Source organism: Nomia melanderi, chromosome 6 (genome assembly GCF_051020985.1).
Source record: "Nomia melanderi isolate GNS246 chromosome 6, iyNomMela1, whole genome shotgun sequence".
Lineage (NCBI taxonomy): Eukaryota > Metazoa > Arthropoda > Insecta > Hymenoptera > Halictidae > Nomia > Nomia melanderi.
The window spans coordinates 1793875-1815066 of NC_135004.1; the positions used below are offsets into that span (position 1 = coordinate 1793875).

At 38.6% G+C, this 21192-nt stretch overlaps 2 protein-coding genes across 4 annotated transcripts in view; one reads left to right on the plus strand and one right to left on the minus strand.

The window, feature by feature from the left end:
- The window catches only part of LOC116426679 (ubiquitin-conjugating enzyme E2 R2), a 33763-nt gene extending 14183 nt beyond the window's left edge, over window positions 1-19580 (minus strand). The window contains exons 1-3 of one of the 3 annotated variants that reach the window (XM_031975983.2): window positions 19470-19580; window positions 18993-19402; window positions 4689-4775 (exon numbers count right to left, since the gene is read on the minus strand). In XM_031975983.2, the coding sequence (XP_031831843.1) occupies window positions 4689-4775; window positions 18993-19166 (261 nt within the window). In that variant the 5' untranslated portion in view covers window positions 19167-19402; window positions 19470-19580. Of the gene's footprint in view, window positions 1-4688; window positions 4776-18992 lie in introns of all 3 variants that reach the window. The other 2 variants (XM_031975974.2, XM_076368364.1) reach the window with 2 other exon arrangements.
- A 664-nt stretch (window positions 19581-20244) lies between these two features.
- Window positions 20245-21192, plus strand: LOC116426688 (microsomal glutathione S-transferase 1). The gene is made up of 2 exons (XM_031975997.2): window positions 20245-20538; window positions 20626-21192. Exons 1-2 carry the CDS (start codon window positions 20410-20412, stop codon window positions 20944-20946), a joined length of 450 nt encoding a protein of 149 aa, XP_031831857.1. The 5' UTR covers window positions 20245-20409; the 3' UTR covers window positions 20947-21192.

Below are 21192 nucleotides of genomic sequence, written 5' to 3' on the forward strand. Positions count from 1 at the left end.
GGTCAAAACCGAAGCGTCAACGTTGATCGCGAGTGGCCGTGTCCCCTTGTCGCACTTCAATTCGACGGACATGGAACAGACATCGTTTATGCATAGTAAATACATATGTCCAGAATTTGGCATCTTGTGAGCGTGTAGGCAGAAATATGCGCTGGCAATTTCAAACGACTATCGTTGGCTATGGTTGGCTTCGAACTATGTCGTTCGCAATTGGTTAAACTCTTTCGAATAAATGTTTACGTTAACCATGCTTTTTAACCCTTTCGCTACGAGCGTCCTGTCCGCCGTTTTATGCTTTACCGCGCCATAAGTTGCTTCAATGATATTGTTTGAAGAAGAGAAAGTTCCTTGAATAATAGCAATAACCTTTAGTAATAATAAAAACTTTTAACCATTAAAACGCTGAAACTACAAGTACAGAGAGAGAGAGAGAGAGAGAGAGAGAGAGAGAGAGAGAGAGAGAGAGAGAGAGAGGGATGCGGAGTGTGCGAAAGAGAGAGTAACTGTAGCGTAGCGAAAGAGGTAACATATTGGTGACTAGATCCTCGTAAACATCAATAATTGAAATTTATGAAAAACTGTATTATTAAACTATTTTGAAAATTAAATTATTTCGAAATGTAGATACTTATACTTTCGAATATATTAGTTAGACACAATTTTACCAAGAAATCAGTAACCGTCTTACGTATCGATTTACTATCTGGTAATATTCTTCATCAATCTGAAGACTTTCCTACAGCTTCTGTTCATCGAGGCATTCCGACGAAATCGAGCGGATGCAGCAGAGGGGATAAGGTTGCATCGAGGTAACGCGCGACGGGTGAAACGCCGGTGGACCCCGACGAGTGACCCGTCCGACCCGATGCGGTTAAACGAATCGCCGAGAGAACGGTGACGCTTCGATTGACTGATAATCGCACGTTGGGGGCTGGGTCACAGGGTTCACCGAGGTGACAGAAAATCGAAGGGTTCCGCGGAGGTGAGGCATGCCGTCGCATGCTCATTAAACGAATTACTCGTATTCTTGTTTAACGTTACGCTCCCGCGGCGGATTAATCTTCCTGCTCTCCGCGGCGGAGGGGAAGACGGAGAGCGCGGCAGGCGGAAAGGAAAGACACGAGTCGCGAGACGAGGCGACGGGAAAGTACGTTGGCCTCCGAGCGGAGGTCGAAAAGACACGACACGTATGAAAAAGTATTCATCGCGCGGAAAATAGCGTGTACCGCACGGAACAGCCGAGCATGTTCGCACGATATAACGGAACGGAACTTTCATCGGGAGGAAAAGTTGGGTGAACTCGCGGCGACGACAGTTTCTTTTCCTACGAGGCAATTACCGAAGACACCGCGCCGCGTCTTCCGTCGATTGCTTTCCAGGGAAACCGTCTCCCTCGTTGCCACGCTTCGCGGACATTAACATGTTGACTGGCAAATAAACATTTAGCAGAACTCCCATACAATCGAAAGTTTTCTTAACTTGTTCACACGTTACCGCTCACTTCGATATCGGTGGTGGACAACAAAAGAAATTGTTTCTTTTTTGTTAATTAGAGGATTCTTGGGGAGTTCGATCAAGATTTCATACTTTCAGAATAAAGTATTGTATTTATTTATTTATGATACTAAGAATATAGGACAGCCATTGCCGTTATTTGCATCTATATTCACGAGCGTTGGACGCCTGTAGATGGTATTCTTGTTAACATCTTAACTGTGGAATTTAGTTTCGAAAATCTTTGATTATATGCGCAATAAAATCAAGTGAAGTGTATATTCTCAGTGAAGGATTACATGTTTGTCTGAAAAAATGAATAACTGATTGTTGAAAGAATTAGTGTCATTTTGAGTTTCAAGATGACGTGTGTACTTGTCGAACATAGTTAACTGGTTAATAAAACTGAAATGAGAAAGTATAAATTTTTTGTAACGATTGCTTTACTGCCCTTCCTATATTTAATACATGTAACAAAATTCGATTCATTCCAACGGTACTCCCTGTGAACTGTTTTAACTCTTTCCGACAAGTAAGGTTACAGTTATTGAATAATTTTCCACACTGTTTGGAGTTTGAATCGAAAAGCAAACTTGCCTAGTTTTTCTTTGACGCTTCTTATAGGGAAATGATCTGTTCATTGTCTCTCGAATAGATTGAAAAATATTAATAATATTAATATTGTGGGAACTATTATTATTAAAATAACAATATGCGAGAAACTACGTAACTATTGATACCTAACCAAGACCTAACCAAGAAAGTCTCTTTAAGTGTAAAAAGTAAAAATAAAGTTCAGTTTCCAATTTAAAGTTTAAAAATTTAAGCTACAAATTTCGACATCTTGATCGATGTTGTCAGCTCATGAGCTGGTTATGAAGGCAGCTAATGCTTCTCGGTACCGGACGTCGGTCAACCGCGAGTCTTCGTAATAATCCTTTTCACTCGGCCCGGGTTCGGGACGTGTAATTAATGCGGCGCTACTCGACGCATGAAATTTACGCGCGTTATTCCCGTTAACCGTAGCGTGTTAGTCTAGTCTCATCCCTCCCAACAACAAGCGGCTGGACATGGATGTCCAACGAGCTTTCGACGGTCATTGACTCTTTCGTACCAACGCCGAAGGGTCACGCGAAGAGCGCTCTCGCTCGAGAGGTCGATAAGCATCGAAAACGAGATACTCTCGGCAAAATGTAATCTGCGAATGATCTACGATCTCTCTAACACGTCGACCGCTCGATCAGCATTCATCAAATTACTTGTATGATTGAATTCTCTTAATACATTCGCATCGCATTTTTGCTAAAACTTTCCTATGAAACGGGGTATTCTAATGATATGAAAATATTTCAACGTATGTGTATTAAAGCTGTGATAATTATTTTTGTAATTCAAATACAATATAATATATAATGTGTTAACATAATGAAAACTGAGAAGTCAAGTTTACGGAGTTGTTTTTTCAACTTTCTTAGATGCCATTGATACGGTTTCGTTTCATATGCTACCGGAAAAAGGAGATTTCGAATCTATGTAAAAACTGGTTGATTCAGTGTTTTTGACACTATTCCATTAAAAACTGTTTATCACGAGGATATTCAATTTATTTTAGGCGTTAGATAAATTATTAGTGTAGATTTTTATTTGTACGTATAATTCTACGTTGACTCAGTTGCGTTCAAAGCGTCTTTAACTCGAAACTTTCGACAGTACTGCACATTACTGAACCACAAAGGAAACAAATTCATCTGCACACATTGGATACTTTAAATACGGCTTCCGCAGCGAATTAATTTCGTTCGACCTCTCGAGTATATTCAACAAACTATCAGCGAACATTTCCATCGACTGGAAGAGAATTATTTCAATCTCTTCTAGACAGATTCGATCATTCTTTAATCAATACTAAACCAAAACTCTATCCAAATACAAAAAGATACTTATTAAGAACTTTAACACGATAATGAAAATCACATTACTCTTTGTTTACAAGATAAATATAAACGAGATATTCATTTCTCTCGTCAGCCAGAAATAGACTTCTTTAGTTATTTAAGAAACGATTAAAGGAATGTTGTTAACAACTGTTTCGCGTATTAAAAAATCCCAGAGCCGAGGGTGAATTGAATTATTCAAGGAACATCTCTAACGTGTTTAAATCCATCCTACGTCCCCTCGCGCCCTTTATTAAAAATTCACTGAACCTTACCCCCTATCGGATCGCTATTCTAATATATTTACAAGCGCGGGAAGCAATAAATAACAAGAGCATCCCTCGATGCGAGTTCTCCTCTTCGCTTTTCGCTTAATTCGAATTTCGCTCACGCGAGATAAACGGTCCCGCACGAGAATCCTCGCGTTCTCACGAAGCTGCGTGCGATCTCCGCAACAACCGGACCAAAATATCGATGTTTCATACCATTAATAGAATTAAGTAACCAACAACCGCTGATTTTATAACCTACTCAAGGATTTCATCGCGTTCGTCAAATTAACAAGCCACAATTACCGAAACTACGATCGCTTAACTCATTACCCTACGATTTCTTCCATAACAGCATAAAACTACTCTGTTATAGTTTACTGAAAGGAGAGAATTTCATGCTCTACATCCACGTTCACCGTAAAACTTAATAACCGACACCAGAAATGCAATATTCAATTCAAACTCGAAAGCTCTGACACTAGTTATTGTTAACTTTAGTTTGAGATCTTTCTCGAGATACTGCATGGCACAGGGTTAACTGCGAGAGGATCAGCGAAACTCTCTTCGGCACTGCGCAAAACGTTAGATCCTACTTATAATAACAACAGTAGAATACGATGCACAGTGACAACAGCGTAAACACAAAAATATTTGAAAAACAGAGAAACGAGCTACTGTTTACCTGGAAGAAATGCCAATCCTTTAAAGCTTCATGTCCCACGAGAGACGTGTATATACTCAGACGTTCGGTTTCACGGCGAAAACGCACGGAGCAGTGAAAAGGGGAGAGGAATGAGGAGAGAGGAGAGAAAGAGAGAGAGAAGCTGGCGGGTTGCAGGTTTTGCGATTCCCGGTGACACGAAAGCTACAAAATGAAGGGCGAAGGACAAAGAGAGGCAAAGGGACGGGAGATGAACGGGGGCGAGGCGGAGGGTGAAACATGAAAAGGGGATGAAGGGAGGATCGATAATTCCCCGTATTTACTCACCTCGTACACGTTCGGGTGCCAAACTTTCGTCATAAACCGAATGCTTGGCGGACTGTACGGATAATCCGGCGGGAACTTCATGTGTGCCTGGAAAAAAGAAGAAAGAAAATTGATGCGGCTTGTGCGTTGGAAAAGAAGCGCGCGCGGTCACGGTTCCCCTGGGGGATCCGGTCGATAATCGAGAACGCCGGTTTCGCGCGGGCTTTATCGAGAGCGGTTGCCCACGGTTGTCCGGGAAAATCGTTTCTAATAATAATGACAACGAATCGAATTCTTTCCTGCAGATGAATCGGCTGTGAAGAATTTCGGAAGGGGAGGGATATGTTGTTTGTATTCAGATGCTGTTGACAGGAATAATAGGGAGAACGAGGGTGTGATTGGGATTTTTTAAAATCGAAAGCTTTCTTTTCATTTTTAAATTGAACAGTTGTAAGAATGGGCGACTTTTTGAACTTTTTGGAAGGAGATTGTTAATGGTCTCTTTAAGGGGTAACTTCGTGTTCGATGTAAAAATTGTCGAAATTGTGTACGTGAATAAAGCAATAAGTTTTATATAGCTTGTTTGAGGTGATTTATTCGATCTTTTAAAATTGTAATCAGCTTTCTTGGATACCGAGAGACGTTTTTTCGAAGTTAATCTACTTTTTATACATTCATTTATATATACTTCGGTGTAGGATGAATCCATTTTGCAGGGAGCGCGGAAGGGTCGTCCCGACGCTTGCTGGCAGACTTTCGTCGATGGTTCGTCGACGGGACGCTATATTGATCGCAACCGGGTGCCTCTTGCACAATCAAATGCAAACTGGTAATATTTAGCGAATTAGAACGTAAACTTGGTATGTGTGTTTTGCTGTGCAAGAGGCGTGGAACATCAGACAATTGTAACAGCCGGAAAATTCCGTTGTAACCCAGTGTAGGTTTTTGAAACATCCTAGGAAATGGAGGAATCATTACATTTTTTCAAGATACTTCCCTAAAAAACCTCTTTCGCTATAAAGTCATAGTAAATACTGTTTTTAACCGTTTGTCCTATGATTTCTTTCACAACTGAAAAAGACCAGAATTTGATGCTTATTTTGTGTTTACATTTACTCTAAAGATTAACGACTGATAACAGACAAAGAATATATCATTCACGTAAAAAATAAATAAACAGCATTTAGATTTATCAAGCTCAATTGAATATATATATATATCGCAAGTCTGAGGCAATATTACAGGGGAAGGGGTTAAAGCAGTTGAGAAATTTATAGACATTCGTCAGGGAACGCGCAAGTATTCGCCAGGGTCACTAATATTTTTAGGTTTCCAGTTACAGACATATTTTCAGCGGAATGCGAGTCGCCTCCGTAATAAAACAGCATATTTTTACAAGCTCGACGAAATATTCTGGGAGAATCAGCTGATCCTTAAAACAGCAACGCGACGCTATATATTCTGTCCCGGTCCAGGGAAAGTGCGTTCAGAGCACGATGGAAGCGATGAACTTGGCCAGACGCCAGATTTTTGAAATTTCTTTCAGACGGATCGCATTTAGACTCAACTCAGAAAATTTCGGCTTCGCCGAGGTGTCTAGAAACACGGATTTAGAGGTTAGAATTCCTCCGACGACTGTAATGATGATGTGAAAGGGAAATGGAAGAAGGTAAAGGAGCGTTTCGTCCTGGGGACGATAAGTGGATTCCTTAGCAAGGCTGTCTAGCAGATTCGTAAATGTCGAGACGTTACGTGGCTGGTTGAAAATGATGTACAGAGTGACTCTAAAGAAAGTAAGCAAATTTTGGTATTGTATTCTTTTCAAGAACAAGTATATCATATCGACAGAACAGATGTCTGTATGAACTTTATTTTCTCCAGCATGCTAATTTTCCTAATTTTTTCCTGAATTATATAGGACACCCTGTATATACAATATCTACATTTGACCCTTCAATCTTCTATCTTTTGAAAACGAATATCATAACGTTAACGACAGGCTTTCACATCTACAGTCAAAAGTTGTAAATAAATAATTCACTTATTTAAATAACAAACTACAGTTCCCCCTTCTTCCTTTAATGCTTTCATATTTTTCTACTTTTAATACTTCAAAAATCTTTTGCGAGGGTTTAAGAGAGTCCCAAATACACGTTACTCGTCGCAAATCGATCAATGCATTAAATCAATATTATAGAGTGCAATTTCGCTGATGATATCGTCTTATATTAATTTCATAAAACGTCCATCATATCTATTCGAGCAGCGCGTCCCGGGATTAGTGTACTTCCTATCGAAAGCACTGTTTACGTTTCTGTCCGAGAATTATCCCCGGTCCTGATCGACACCGAATTAATTAGAGGGACGAACAAATTTCGTATTTGAAACGCGGGTGCGACACGCGCTTCGTCCGCCCTTCGCCATCTGACGAGCATCGTGTTTATATTTAATTGGCAGCTCGGGGAACAACCGCGCTCGCGTTCGAGGCAGTTCCGCCCCGGTTTTCCAGCTTTTATATCCGCGACAGCTTCTCGACGCGAAGAAAATGGAACACGTTGGATAGTCGGCCGCGAAACATCGCCCATTTCCACGGTTGCGATCCCGATCGAGCTCAAGATGGCCGCCGAAGAAGAAGGATAGACATGATAAGCTAAGAAAAATATTTATATTCGAATACAATCATTAATTCTTGGGCAGAAAATGTTTAAAAGCGTCGAGAACCTTTTTGTATTTTAGAAAAGAAGGAAAGTATGGAGAAATTTTTTGCTATTTGATAAAATTAAATTATTTGTTGGATACTTCTGACAAGGGAAGTTATCGAATCCAGAAATTCCAAAATATTATGAAACGTTGTGTGTAAGTAGAATAAGTCAAGCCTAATAAAAAATTAAAATTTTTTAAAACGGGTTGGTGGTGCGGGTATTTTGAAAAATTTTAGCTTTCGGAAAAATTTTATTTTCAAACTTTATAGATGTGAAAGAACAATGTATTTTTTGTTGAAACTCTTTTTCTCTATAACTTACCGTTCTCAAGACAATCCACGGGAAAGAAAAATTTGCATTTTTTCCAAGGGGTGGTTTCAATCCTTCAAAGTAAATTTGCCATAAAAAAAAATTGCAATATAATAGGCTTGACTTATTCTACTTACGTGTTCTTATTCATTGGTTATTCCTTTCCTTTGTTTGAATCAAATTTTGTTCGCAACGTGTCTAATGTTGTTCCATGCTTCTTATCCGATTGTAGATAGGACACGTGAGCGAGGGACATTAAGAAACAGTGAACAACAGAAAACAGAGATACCCATCGGGATCTTTAAGTACGAAATCGGCGTGCTTTCTTGTCCTCATCGCGGGGAGCGCGGCGCAACGTTTCGAATGGGACACAACAAAATCGATAACACTTATCAGTTGGTCGGTAATCTCGCATGACATCGGGGAGAGGTATTCGCGGAACCGCGGACGAGATCGATTCATACGTGTAATTACGGGACGGCGTTTCCAACGTTTCCTGTATCAATGGGAAACGCTGTTCGTGTCACGTTCACGGGAAAATCGATGTCGATCGACTGTCGGGGGTAAAACAAGAAAAGAAATGGCGTGTAACAATGAAAATATTAGCTTCCCTTATAAATTCATCTTTAATTTCTATAACTTTCTTTTATTACAGTCAATTATCAATCTTTCGAAAAGCATAAGAAATTTCATGATTTATCCCTATACGATTAAAGAGAAGAGAAAAGTGTTATTTCAACAGCACAATAATAATCGTAAAAGTAAGGTGGTAAATAATTAGCATAGCAATTACAATATAATTATAACATCAAATAAAGGCCACGTCCAGTATTATTCATTAACAACTCCAATCTGATCTAATAAGTGAATCGGCCGAATGTACACATTAATGATCTGAACGGTTCAACTCTGGACGGAGCGCATGCGCACACTGACCGCCGCAACTTTTCTAAAGTTCACCTTAGTTTCCGGCGGAAAATTCAAAAATAGACTTCAGCACTTCCGTTTCGTGGCGTCGTACACATTCGAACGTGTGCACATTCGATTCTGTTCAATAATGCAAAGGTCTCGACGCGTGTGACCGGGGAACTGTTACCTTGACGATACGATGACGGACGGTAAAATGAGCGTCGTTTTTGTCGATTCGTGAGCACGCCGCTCGAGACGAACAAAAATCTGCTCTCGAACGTGTTCGCGACACTCCATTTTGTAACTCGATACATCGTCAATTACTTCCACCACACTCTGGTACATGAGTTTATTAATATATATTCATAAAACTCGAGAAATTCTCAGGCTCCACTCACAAAGAATACAACTACGAAATTATTAATGCTTGTATTAGCAATCAAAATGTTTATCTTTGTTCAAACTTCAGTATCACAGTATTTTTACACAAATCTCTTCATTTTCCACTAAAAAAATGAAGATCCAAAGCAATGTCGCCAAATTTTCGAGAGAACGCAACAAACCGTTTAATAGAAAATACGAAAACCAGTACCCGGTTGCTAAAATATAGGTCAATGCATACGAAGTGACTTGGTAAAACGCACTGCACTTGCGTTAACCCCTTGCCCTACAATACCGTGTCGGACTCGTGGCGAAGATCTCAAGTATTCTACAATTTAACAAATATAAATGTCGCTTAATTCTTTCGAGTTAAAATTAATTATTATTCCTTTGTTATTAATTACAGTGCTTTAGAGCAAATGTAAACATAAAATGATCGTGGAATTTTGTTCTTTCTCTAACGAACTATGAACAATGAAATAGTTATGTTCAGTGCAATTGTGGGAGGAATCATAGTACAAGGGGTTAAAATTCGACGTTGAATCTAATCAGAAATAGAACTGTGAGAGATGAAACGTTGGCACGGGATATGCAGAAATGGTCCTCCAGTTTCGCTGCTTACGATACAATCGAAACGGGGTCGTTCACTCGACGGTATTCGTGTCTTCGGCGGCGCGGTGACCCACAAATTCCCGCGACCTATTTCAGCGACCCGATTGGTCTCTTCCAGCGGCGTCCCTGAGATGTCCGGACGTGATCTGGGTAGCGTGGTACTAGCTCGTCGGCGACTGTGCCTGATTCGCAAGGATCGCGCTGTGACCTAAATCGCGGGGAAGATGGACCAAGGTTCACCCTGCTCGCGTCGGAGTTCATTTGACCCTTCGCCTAATAACCAGTTAACTGCGTTTAACTAGTATACGCGTTATCTTAAAACTCGAAATGATACTAACTTTTTTTAACGATGAATTAGTTATTCTTTCAGATACACATGTATTTCTTCTTTACTATACTTTAATTTTTCGTTGTAATATATTATAGGTGCATTTGCCCTGCGTTCGATGAGTATATACTTTTTTGTTAGATTTTATTGTGCGCACAATGAGATATTTTTGAAGTAAATTCCACAGTAAACAGGAAGAGGAATCAGACTAACAAATGTTAAAGTTATTCACTGCTTCGAAGTCTTCGAAAAAAGATGCCACTTCATCGTTACCAACGTTCAACCTTCAGACCAGGTGCAAAGGTGTTTTAAAATAAGTATACGAGCGACCTTTTTCTTCTGGCGAATAATTTATAACAAGCCAGTTTCAAAGAACACATCCGTGGAAGAAGTTTTTAAAAAATACCCTGGAAATGGGTTAAAACTTCTTTACTTTAAGACAGAATTTAAGACTCGGAGTCGACACTTTCACCGTTACTGGCGATTTCGAGCTTCTACATCTACAATCGACAACTACAAATGAACAATTTAATTATTCAATTAACGAGGGACTTTCATGTGGTTTGTTTCTTTTAGTATTTAAGACTTCGATGCATAATTACGTCTTTTATGGAAAGGAATGTTAGAAGTTTAAGACAGTTTCATTCACAAAAAGTTAATAGACCGTTAGCGGTTCATTTCTACACTTTGATTTCTTTAATTTTCACTAGTGCCTAGTAAAGTAAAACAGCCTTTCACTGCTAACTGATAACAGAAATTTATGATCACCACACGCACTTTTCGACTAGGTATTCCATTGCACAATCGGTGTGCAATTCGTCTTGAATGGGTTAAGGCGGTGGTTTCCAAACTTTATGCTACTGCTCCTTAAAAAAGTATCTAATCTTGACGCCCCCTTTATTTCACATAATAATAGACACATTTTTAAATGGTAAGAAATGTATTAATACATAAAATGAAAGAAAAATGTAATTGACAGAATAACTTTTCGCAGTAGCACACGTCTACCAGTTTCGACATCGCTGGGTTAGGGGAAGGAGCTAAAAGGCTTAGGAAACAGAAAGAATCAATCGCAACTTCGTTTTCTTTGCCGGTCACGTCGTGAATCTCGCGCTCGACAAGCTTCTGAAGTCTTCTGCGCGCTGCGAATGCGTGAACATCGGCGGCGGACTGTTAACAAAAGCACCAGGCTTCTAATTGAGTCGGCAGCAATTGCGCGAGCACGTCGATTATCGATGATTTCTTTTCAATGTAACGGAAACGATAATTCACTCGGTCGCAAATGAAACCGGCAAAGTTTATCGTGGTCCTGTTGCCTCGTGTTCCATATACGACTTATCATAAAACGCCGCTACTTTCCCGGGATTTACGATCGAGCTGCGCAGGAGGGGCGGTTCGTAATATGTTTGTCGAGTTACATAAAATGTCATCGAGCCATTGTCTCGGTTCTATCTTTGGCCGGCGTCTCTCCGAATCACCTGAACGACTTTCACCCAATACAACTCCGCTTGAGATATAAAGAGAGCAAGATGTTGTGCATTCTTCTTTTCCCGCGGTACGATAGGACTCCGATTAACACTAGGTGTACAGAACGCGTCAATTCGAAGTGTGTTGAGTTTTATAAATATTATTTGGTTAAATTTTACGTCTATTTTGATTGATACAATCACAAGAATGCGTATCATAAATTGTCTATTTTTGAACCTCTCATTTGCAAGATCTAAATGAACGAACATCTGTTTTACTAGGGACAATAGAATACACTATACGATGAATGTTCGTCAAGGTATTGTTAGAGAAGTTTCTTTTTTCCGTGATCTAGATCGATAAGATTCAGTGACAGGTCCTGGAATTTTGGAAACTTCATTAAAAAAAATTGTGTTATGAATTGGAAGCTGAGATCTTGTAATCTCTGAAACTTTTAATTAAAAGCATATATTACGAATTAGAAGGTTAGGTCTTGGAATATTTGTAGCTTCTAATTAAAAAATGACGTTACTATAGTCATCGAAGCTCAGTGATGGTGAGCAGACGCGTTAGCGTAGGCATTCAGCAGCAGAGCAAGTAGCGAGGATTTCTCTGGAAAAGGAGCGATGGGGGGAGAAAGAGAGAGTAATCGAAAGGGGATCGCCAATAAATGGATCTCCGGCGCGCGTTATGTTTCGTGTAAATTTCTATCCCCCACCCCGGTCCGGTTCCAGGACCATTTTAATCCTTTCGCCTGGCGGAGCGGGGATGGCCGCAGCGGGACCGCCTTCTCCGCGAAACTGTTGCTATACCGAATCGATACTCTCAATCCAGACGCCTTGATTGCGTATGATCATGCGGATTCGTGATAGCACGCATCAAAATATCTTTTGATCGTTACGCTTGTTCGCCAATTAAGGGTTGACAGTGGCAGTTTTTCTTACCATCTTTGAACCCTTTACAGACGATGATTTTTCGAATTAATCAAAAGTTTCAACAAAGGAAGCGACATTTTGCATTGAACTTTTATGTAGCAGAGAAAAAGAGAACTACGATCCAATCTTCTGTTATCTAAATAATTCAATTATTACTTAGCTGCTTTGTATTTTAAATATTAAAGTCTAACGTCATCGAAATGACGACATTCGTCATGAAAGAGTTAATATATTCCTATGTTTCTCAAGAGGTAATTCAATGAAGTTATTAAATTACTTAATATAATCAGGTAAGTAATTTACGAAACGATATGAGATATCGTAAGTGATGTTGGGAATCTTAATAGAAATACCTTAAGAGATTGAATGTTCATTCGTGTTTCGCTTATGTTAGGTGTGAATCGTAGAATATCAGAGAATCTTTCTAAAAGGACAAAAAACTTCGTCTTCCATTTATCTCGATACAGCACTGGATTTCTCGAGTTTAAATCCTATGCATCACTATACGGTATTACGTTAATCTACCGTTAATTCGGATTAAGGATGAAACGTTGTAATTAATATGAAAGTGCAAGTGTATTAATTCAAATCAATAATGAAATTTAGTTAAGTCCACATACAACATAAAAATGAATTGTTAAACGTGGATAATGAATTCTATCGTTCGTACATAACAGACGTGACACTTAACGAGTCAATAGTCTTGACGTGCCCAATAAAAACGCAGTTAGCGTCATTATTAGTATACGGCGTGGAACGGAAATATTCAAGCAGTATGGGTGTATAATAGAAATAAAAAGATCTGTGTAATCTGTATTATTGATCCTGCTCGCATATGTATATTCTCATTTCTTACGTGAGTGTGGGCATTAATGATTAACCGGACTGCGGACTTTATCTATTTATAACAGATGCAAAAGATTAGAATCGCCGTGAAATGAAAACCTGACTTGACGCTGGTTCTAGTTTTATTTTCAACAATGGAATCATTAATAAAGAATGGATCGTATTTTTGTATAATTCGATATTATAATTGAATATTCTATTTTTCTTTTTTTTTAAATAGAGTATAATTTATATAAAATGCTTGTGCAGTTTGTCAAAACGTATTTGGCAGTAAATGTGTTACAATTCTACCAGATTATTTCAAGTGTCTTTTTGCGTTGCTTATTATATACAAGATAGAAAACACTACGTAAAGATAGAATTCTACTGAAACAACGTCATTTTTCTACGTAGTTTTCGAGACAATTTTAAAGCGTTTCCTTTGATATGGACTCTATCCTTTGTAACGTTATCTATTTTAATGTAACATTTGAATATTTATCCATTTTAACGTAACATTTTAACCCTTTGAATATTATGCTTAGTATAATAGATTGATATGTGAAATATTCTAATAAAATAGCTTCGTTTCTTAATTTATGTACATTTTCTCATTAGTTAGTTCTAAAGAATGTCGTTTATATCCCTTTGCGAAATGTTGAACATTTCTAATGAAAAACTTTCGACTGCAAACGGTTAACATTATCTATTTTAACATTTCACTTGTCTTTTTGTGCTATTTATCACGCATAGAGAGAAAAACACTACGTAAAAATAGAGTTCCATTGAAACACAGCCATTTTTCTACCCAATTTCTCGAGACAGTACGAAGAATTTCCTTTAACGCGTACTCTATTTGTCCTTCACAATGTTGTCAGCAGATGAAACAATAAGTTCAATGTGTACTCTCAAATGAACGACTTGGTATCTCAGATTCCTTTCATACCGTTCGATTAGCAATCGTAAACACGGACGGTGTGCATTTCGAGTACTCGTGAGACACTCGATATCAATGAGCTGTACTCGAACCTCGCGAGTGATACAAATTAAAAAAAAACAATGTAGAGCTTTATCTATTTATACATTATATACTACTAGAAAAAGAAAACGTACATTCTAAACACTTTATATATAAAGTACGTCCTTTGGAGTGTCTGCAAGTGCATTGGACTTTAAAGTTTATGCAATGTGCAACATAAGAGAAAATAAATCGATGAAAACGATCCTCGAATCTCGCAATATCGAATTAAATTTTCTCAGACCGAATATCAATATATAAAATTCAAATTCTTCTCTCTGAATGAAATATCGACCAAACAGCGACCCCATCAAAGCGAGAACTTATTAATCAACCGGATTATGGATTACAAACGTCCGCGAAAACATAATTAAAACCGAGTGAAAACAATCTGATAAAACCTTTTGACACGCACACGTTAAACTGTTCGCGGAAGGTACAGTTGTGGATCGATACTGCAAGCAATGTTGGTTGCGGTCGCATCACCAGTTATGATATGGCGAAAGTTTATGCGCTTGTATCTGATGTACATGCGAGAACGATAGAAAAATAACGAAGCTTACAGTCGATACTCGTAAATACAGGATTAATCTTTATAATGTAATCCTTCTTGCAACGAAAAATATTATCCTAACACCGGCGTGTAATCCTCAGTTGATCCAAGTCACGCGTACGTGATGTCGGCAGTTAAGGTGTTAAGAGTGTTACGGTTGAATGGCGCGGACAACGCCGATCATAGTTACGCAATCCCAGAAGATTATAGTCACTCGATCCAAGACCCAGCCAGGTTGAATAAACGCCGCGGTTAGAATTATTATGTTGCATTACGATCGGGAGAAGATTACAACTGTTCACCGACAGACATCGTATAAGTAGCATCGAAAAATCGAGCCTTAATCGGTAGATGATTTCGAGACGTACACTTTTATTTTCAAAAACGAAAGCTTAATCACTTAAGAGGCAATACAAGTAAACAGGTTCATTCTTTTCCTTTCTATTTATCGAAACTGTGGATCTTTAACATTAGAACTATCGGTCAGGCCAGAATGAGTCATTTCCAATTTCTTCTTCTCGCGATTATTGAAAAGATAACAGATGATTCTCGGAGAAATTTCTATCGAAATTGATTACGAAACGTACGAACTGAATGGTAAGTCAATAGAAATCTCGATAGATGCACTCTTCGAATTTCTTCACGAAAATTTCAGAAAGTCAATTTGACTGCTCGGTGGTTTTAGCGTTAAGACCGATTCTTACGGTTGAATTCGAAACAGCTCGGCTGGTATAGCATTTTAAGGGATATATTTTAAATGTTTCAATCGTTCGTAAAACTCGAAAGCGCAACGCCAAAATAAATTCTATTTGAACAATGGCAGGTGAACGTTCCGAAGAAAAAAGAATTTTCCTTTACATGTGGTGAGGATTTCGGCTCAGCGAATTTCGTCGAGAATGACTATTAGGCGATGTGCGCCAAGAAGAGACAAGGAAGCGTGCCGTTTGTTTCCCGATCGTTGCTCAATTCCGATAAAATTAAACACCGACAGTAAATTGATCGATATATCCGACTCGTGCAACGGTGAACTTGATCCCAACCGAGCAGCAGTGGCCGGCGCTCGCAGACGGTGCTATTATTAACGGGGCTGTATCGCGAGATAATGTCCGATCGCGATAACAGCTGGTAACGGGACATCCTTTGAGGAGAAGCGAATCCCATCGATTACATCCACCGGGCATAAAACCGTGGGACCAAAGTTTTCTCGTTGGTTAACTCACGAACGCAGTGAAACCAGCATCCGTGCTCTGTTCATCGGAATTACCTTCATCGCAATGTCTCATTTACCTTTTCTCCATACCCAAATAAGAAGACTCTACTATAGGAAGTATCAAAGAACGGAAGACTCGCATGAATTTTTTCAAAAAGTAGATTACACATCGAAAAGAATTCAAGCTTTTATCAGTAATCTCTCCAGGGCAATAAAAACCTTCCTCTTGACTCAAACGTCAAGTTCCAAGTCGAAAGTTCTGTCGTATATAAAGTGGTAGCTAAAATAAGACGAAAGCTCTGCCTTTTTCACGCCGGGACCATTAAGATCCCAGGACCACGGGCGTAATGGCTGCTAGTCACGCGACAATGGCCACTAATTCACGTTGTAACCATGGTAATCGCGATAAGTCTTTGTAAGAGAGCCGGTGATACGTGCAACGACACTGTTTACGATTCAGCCGGACCCGGAGAAATCGCGGGGTGGGCGAGAGACAGTGGACAAAGAGGGAGGCGTAGAACCCGGTCGAACAGGATTCGAAACACCCACGTAGACGGCATGGGTCACGTGGCACCCGGGGAAACGATACGATACGATGCGATACGATTCGCAAATAACGGTGGTTGTTGCTGCTGCTGTTGCTGCTAGCTGGCCACGGAGAAGGGGTTGCACAGCGGCGGGTAGACGGGGACCGGGCCCGGGTACACAACACGTCGCGTTACGTGAATAAGCGTTCGTAAATTCATAACAAAGCAGAGAGTGAGCGGTTTAGAAAGCGGGCCCCGAGACACGCGCGCAAAAACCGTGTAACGCGCAGCGCAGTGCGGAGCTGCGATGGCGACGATTCGTTTGCCGCTCACGGACCAGACGAAACGCGTGACGTTATCGAGTTCATCTTTATCATAAAGGAGAGGCGAATAGGAAACGATTAGCACTAGAAATATTAATACGACTAATATGCGATTCCTATAAAAACTGTAACAATAGATTATTTTCAGTTTCTTCAGGCATTCATTATAGTACCCAAATGAAACTATTCATTTTCAAAATCATTTCGAAGATTCAATGCTTCGAAGATATCAATAATTGCTAAAAAAAAAATCGAAACCAGTCATTTTGACTGGTACGGTAGTTCTAGTGTTAACCACGTTGTTTTTCAACGAAGAAGAATTGCAACGTTATCTAGTAGTTACTGTTTCCTTTCTTTCCCTTTTCTTGCATTTCCTTGTTGCCTTCGGGCTCGGTTTTGATCTACGGTTATCATTTATAGTATTGTTTAAGTAAAGGGACTAACGTTAAATGTACCGTTAGTTAAAGTTAAAATGCATGATATTGTATTTAGCAACTCGACGACTCCTTTACGAAATATATTGAGTTTAATGTGATACCCAAACGTGAAAATTATTATCGAAACAACTAATTCGATTTTGGTTGAGTTACCTTTGATTCAAAGATTTTTTATTTTGTTGTCATAACGTGATAAGAAACAGTAATATCTAGAACGAAGTTCGAGCTACTTGATGTAACTTAACTAATCGGTAGTATTGTTAATCACTTAGTCACAGAAGTGACGTAAATTTAAAAAAAAGAAAGAGTAACCGGTCTCTCTTACGATTTCGTAATTTAGTGCATTTATGTAATCTAAGTGCGTCTACCTTGTAATTTAATTTTTCAAAAAATTTCCAATTTTTCGAACTCCAGAATTTCCCAAAAAAATGATTTATTTGCGGGGATAATAACTTTAATGAATGGACGGTTCGTTTATGGAGATTTAAAAAGAAAGATATAGATCTCCGAGTTGACAACCCCTGCAGTGACGACATTCCTCAAACATAACCCCAAAAATTTGTCGAAACGTGCGGTTATAAGGATCGCGCGATTTTGAGGTTAACAATTCCTGCAAAACAATCCGAGAAGGAACACGGTGCTACATCGAAGACTTAAAATTACCCTAGAATGCAGGTCAGCCGATCCGTCCGCATTGAGTAATCCTTCGTTTCCAGCATTGCACAACGCTCTTTAGGAATCGCTTAGTTAGACGGTTCTCTGCCGCGGAAAAAATTCGTGGGATCGCGATAAAGTGGCACGCGAATACGCTTCGGCGAATTCTACGACGCTCATGATCCAAGAAATTAGGATAATCGACACTCCGTGTTGCTATTTTCTCTGGCCAAGGTAACCGAGTGTCATTGATGTACAACTTTTCCACGGAAATGTTACAAGATCGGACGTCTTCGTCAAAATATACATTACTGTTCTTTACTGACGACGGAGGATAATATTTTTAGTGCGACAACTAAGTTCAAGATTATTTTAGTGAGATCATTCGGAGATGGGGACCTAAGTTTTCGTTAGAATAATTTGGTACAATGTTTAATGAAGTATTATGTTAAAAAAAATATATTAACCCTATGTACACTAACTGAACAAGTAGAGAGAGGGGGCTATCTTTTGTTCTACAATTACAAATATTATAAATGTATTACTTCTTGCTTACAGAATGTTTATTAAAATTATTTATCGCTGTTTATGTACTTATGGTTGACACTAAAGAAAACTTTTTAGTTTGATAAATATATTATTAAAAAACAAATGTTAGGAGTGTTTCTCGTAGAAACAACAGTTGATAGAATGGTTGTAGTACCTAAATATTCTTTGTCCCGTTGTATAATTCTTAGATGAAAACACAGTCACGAATAGATTCTTTTCCGGAAGTTGTATATTTGACAGATCAAGATCTTATTAATGAAAATATTTTTAAATCCGTATAAAATAATTCTTCATACAGTCTGCATTTAGAAGCATCATTAATATTACGTTAAAAAGCAGTCCGAGCTTAGATATTTAGTGAAGTAAAGTCGATCAACCTTCGAGCCTACACAATACATCGCGTCGTAGTTTAAGTTTCGCGTCATCGAAAGAGAAATCGGAAACATAACCAAAAAAATAGAAAAGATCGCGATATATTTACGTACTGAGATACAGGTGAAAAAAAATATTGAAAGAGACAAAGCGTCGATTCCATGAAGAGCATCCCGGCAACGAACGAAATCTAAGAATAATTATGATAACTTACCTTGAAGTATCCACCTTGGTAGAGCGTATCCGGGGGGCCGAAGATAGCTACTTCCCACTCAAACATGTTGTCCTCGTTAACGAGTTTCACGCGGAAACCCTCGACGGGTTCCTCTTGAAGGCTTTTGTACTCGAGGGCGAGCGCCCTAAGCGCTGAGCTAGTCGGTTGTGCCATTATTTTGCTTCTGGAATTACGGTTGCAGCCTGTTCCAGAAACGTAGAACGTCCCAAACCTCCTGAAGTGGTAGCACGGTACACCACAGTCGGACGGACGCCTTTGCGAACACTACTCTTCCCCGAGAGAATCAATTTCCAACGGTTTTCTCCACCAGATAATTCGAGGCCTCCACCGTGATTTCCTTGGCCGTGCCTCGATGCGTCGTGATCCTTCCACGCGCGGTCGGATGCTCTCTACGATGGATACAATATACGATTCTGCACACCAAACAAACAAAGAAATACGGTCGAAGCTACAAACTGCGAAGTATATCCCTGCAGTCAACAATACACCATTCCCGATGCACGCAACTCTAACAAAACAGCTGACGTACCTTCTGCGTCAGCGTTGCACTCGACGCATGCGCATACTATGGTCCTCCATTTTCCCCTTTAACTCTGGTGATTTTTGCCGTGTAAACTAACCAGGAACGATCCAATTGTTACACTCGATTTATAGGAATTACTTTATCTTTCTTACGATACAGTTAATTATTTAACATTTCCATCAATTTAGTATTTAAGTTTAATACATTTTTATACTTCCTGTTTTCTGATTGGAAAACAAGCCCCCAATCACGTGGCGATATAAGTAATCGTGCTATGTATTGCACTCGATCATTTCCTGTTAAAGATGACCGCTGATTCGACGTTTTAGAATCGTATCAATGGCAGTAACCAATAAATGGAAACTACGGCGTGTTACGCGATTTTACTGGATGGTATCAGACAAAAGCGTTACATTGGGAATTTTAGTAATTGCATTAATCTGTTTGATTTAATTATTTAGCGGCACGAATATTATCGCCATTCATAACAAAATTCATAATAATATTTGAATAATAATATCGAAAATATCGCGTTTCACGAAAACATTTATACGCTAATGATATAAATATTTCTAATATCGAATTGAATAATTCCTTATTATTAATCGCAATATACATCAGAATATACAGACCTAACTTAAATTGTCAGAATTGGAGTGGGGTATACTGCCAATCAGAATGACATTCAATTTTTCCCACTTTTCATGATGAAATCTCTTTTTATCTCCTGCATCTACTCCATTCCATGTACATATATAAAGAGCCTTTGCAGTAACATTACATAGTTCCCGCAACTTTCATATCTTGCACATCGTTCTGTTCGTATCAACCTAACAAGTATTTTATTAAAGTCTTCATTTATTTAGTTGAAATATGCCGACTACAAACATGCTTGCACTTGACTTAGAACTTTTCAAACTTTTTGGTTTTTGGGGTGGTATACTGGTTTTAAAAACTATAGGAGTAACACTTTTAACTGTGAATCAGAGATTTAAAAAGAGGGTAAGTTACATTGTAATAAGAAGTAGTTTTCATTATTCTAGCATATAAATAAAATGAATATTGTGATTTCAATGCATTTTCTTACAGATATTTCTAAATCAAGATGACTGTAACCTAGCAGGAGGTGGAAAAGTTACGAATGATCCTGATATTGAACGTGTACGCAGAGCGCATTTAAATGACTTGGAAAATATTCCTCTTTGGTTCATATGTACATGTCTATGGTTAACTACAGGACCTAGTACATGGTTGGCTGGGAATTTAATCAAAGCTTTTGTACTTGTCAGAATTGGTCATACATTTGTATATGCTATTTATCCAAAGCAACCATTCAGAGCAATCTTCTTCGGAGTTGGTCTTTCCATTACTATATACCAAGCTGTTAGTACAATATTGTATTATTCATAGTTTAGAGTAACATGTTACTTGGTTTATAAGAAAAATTATTTTTGAATGATTTTTATAACTAATGTAAGCTGATACAAATAAGATATATTTTACATACATACAATAATGATATATTAAAAACTATTTTTATAAAGCATGTATAAGTTCAATATGAAACAAACTGTGTAAATTACAAAAACCAAAACACTTCATTTGTACTACATTATTATTATTCATTTCTAATAAATACATTTTTAAGAAATTTAA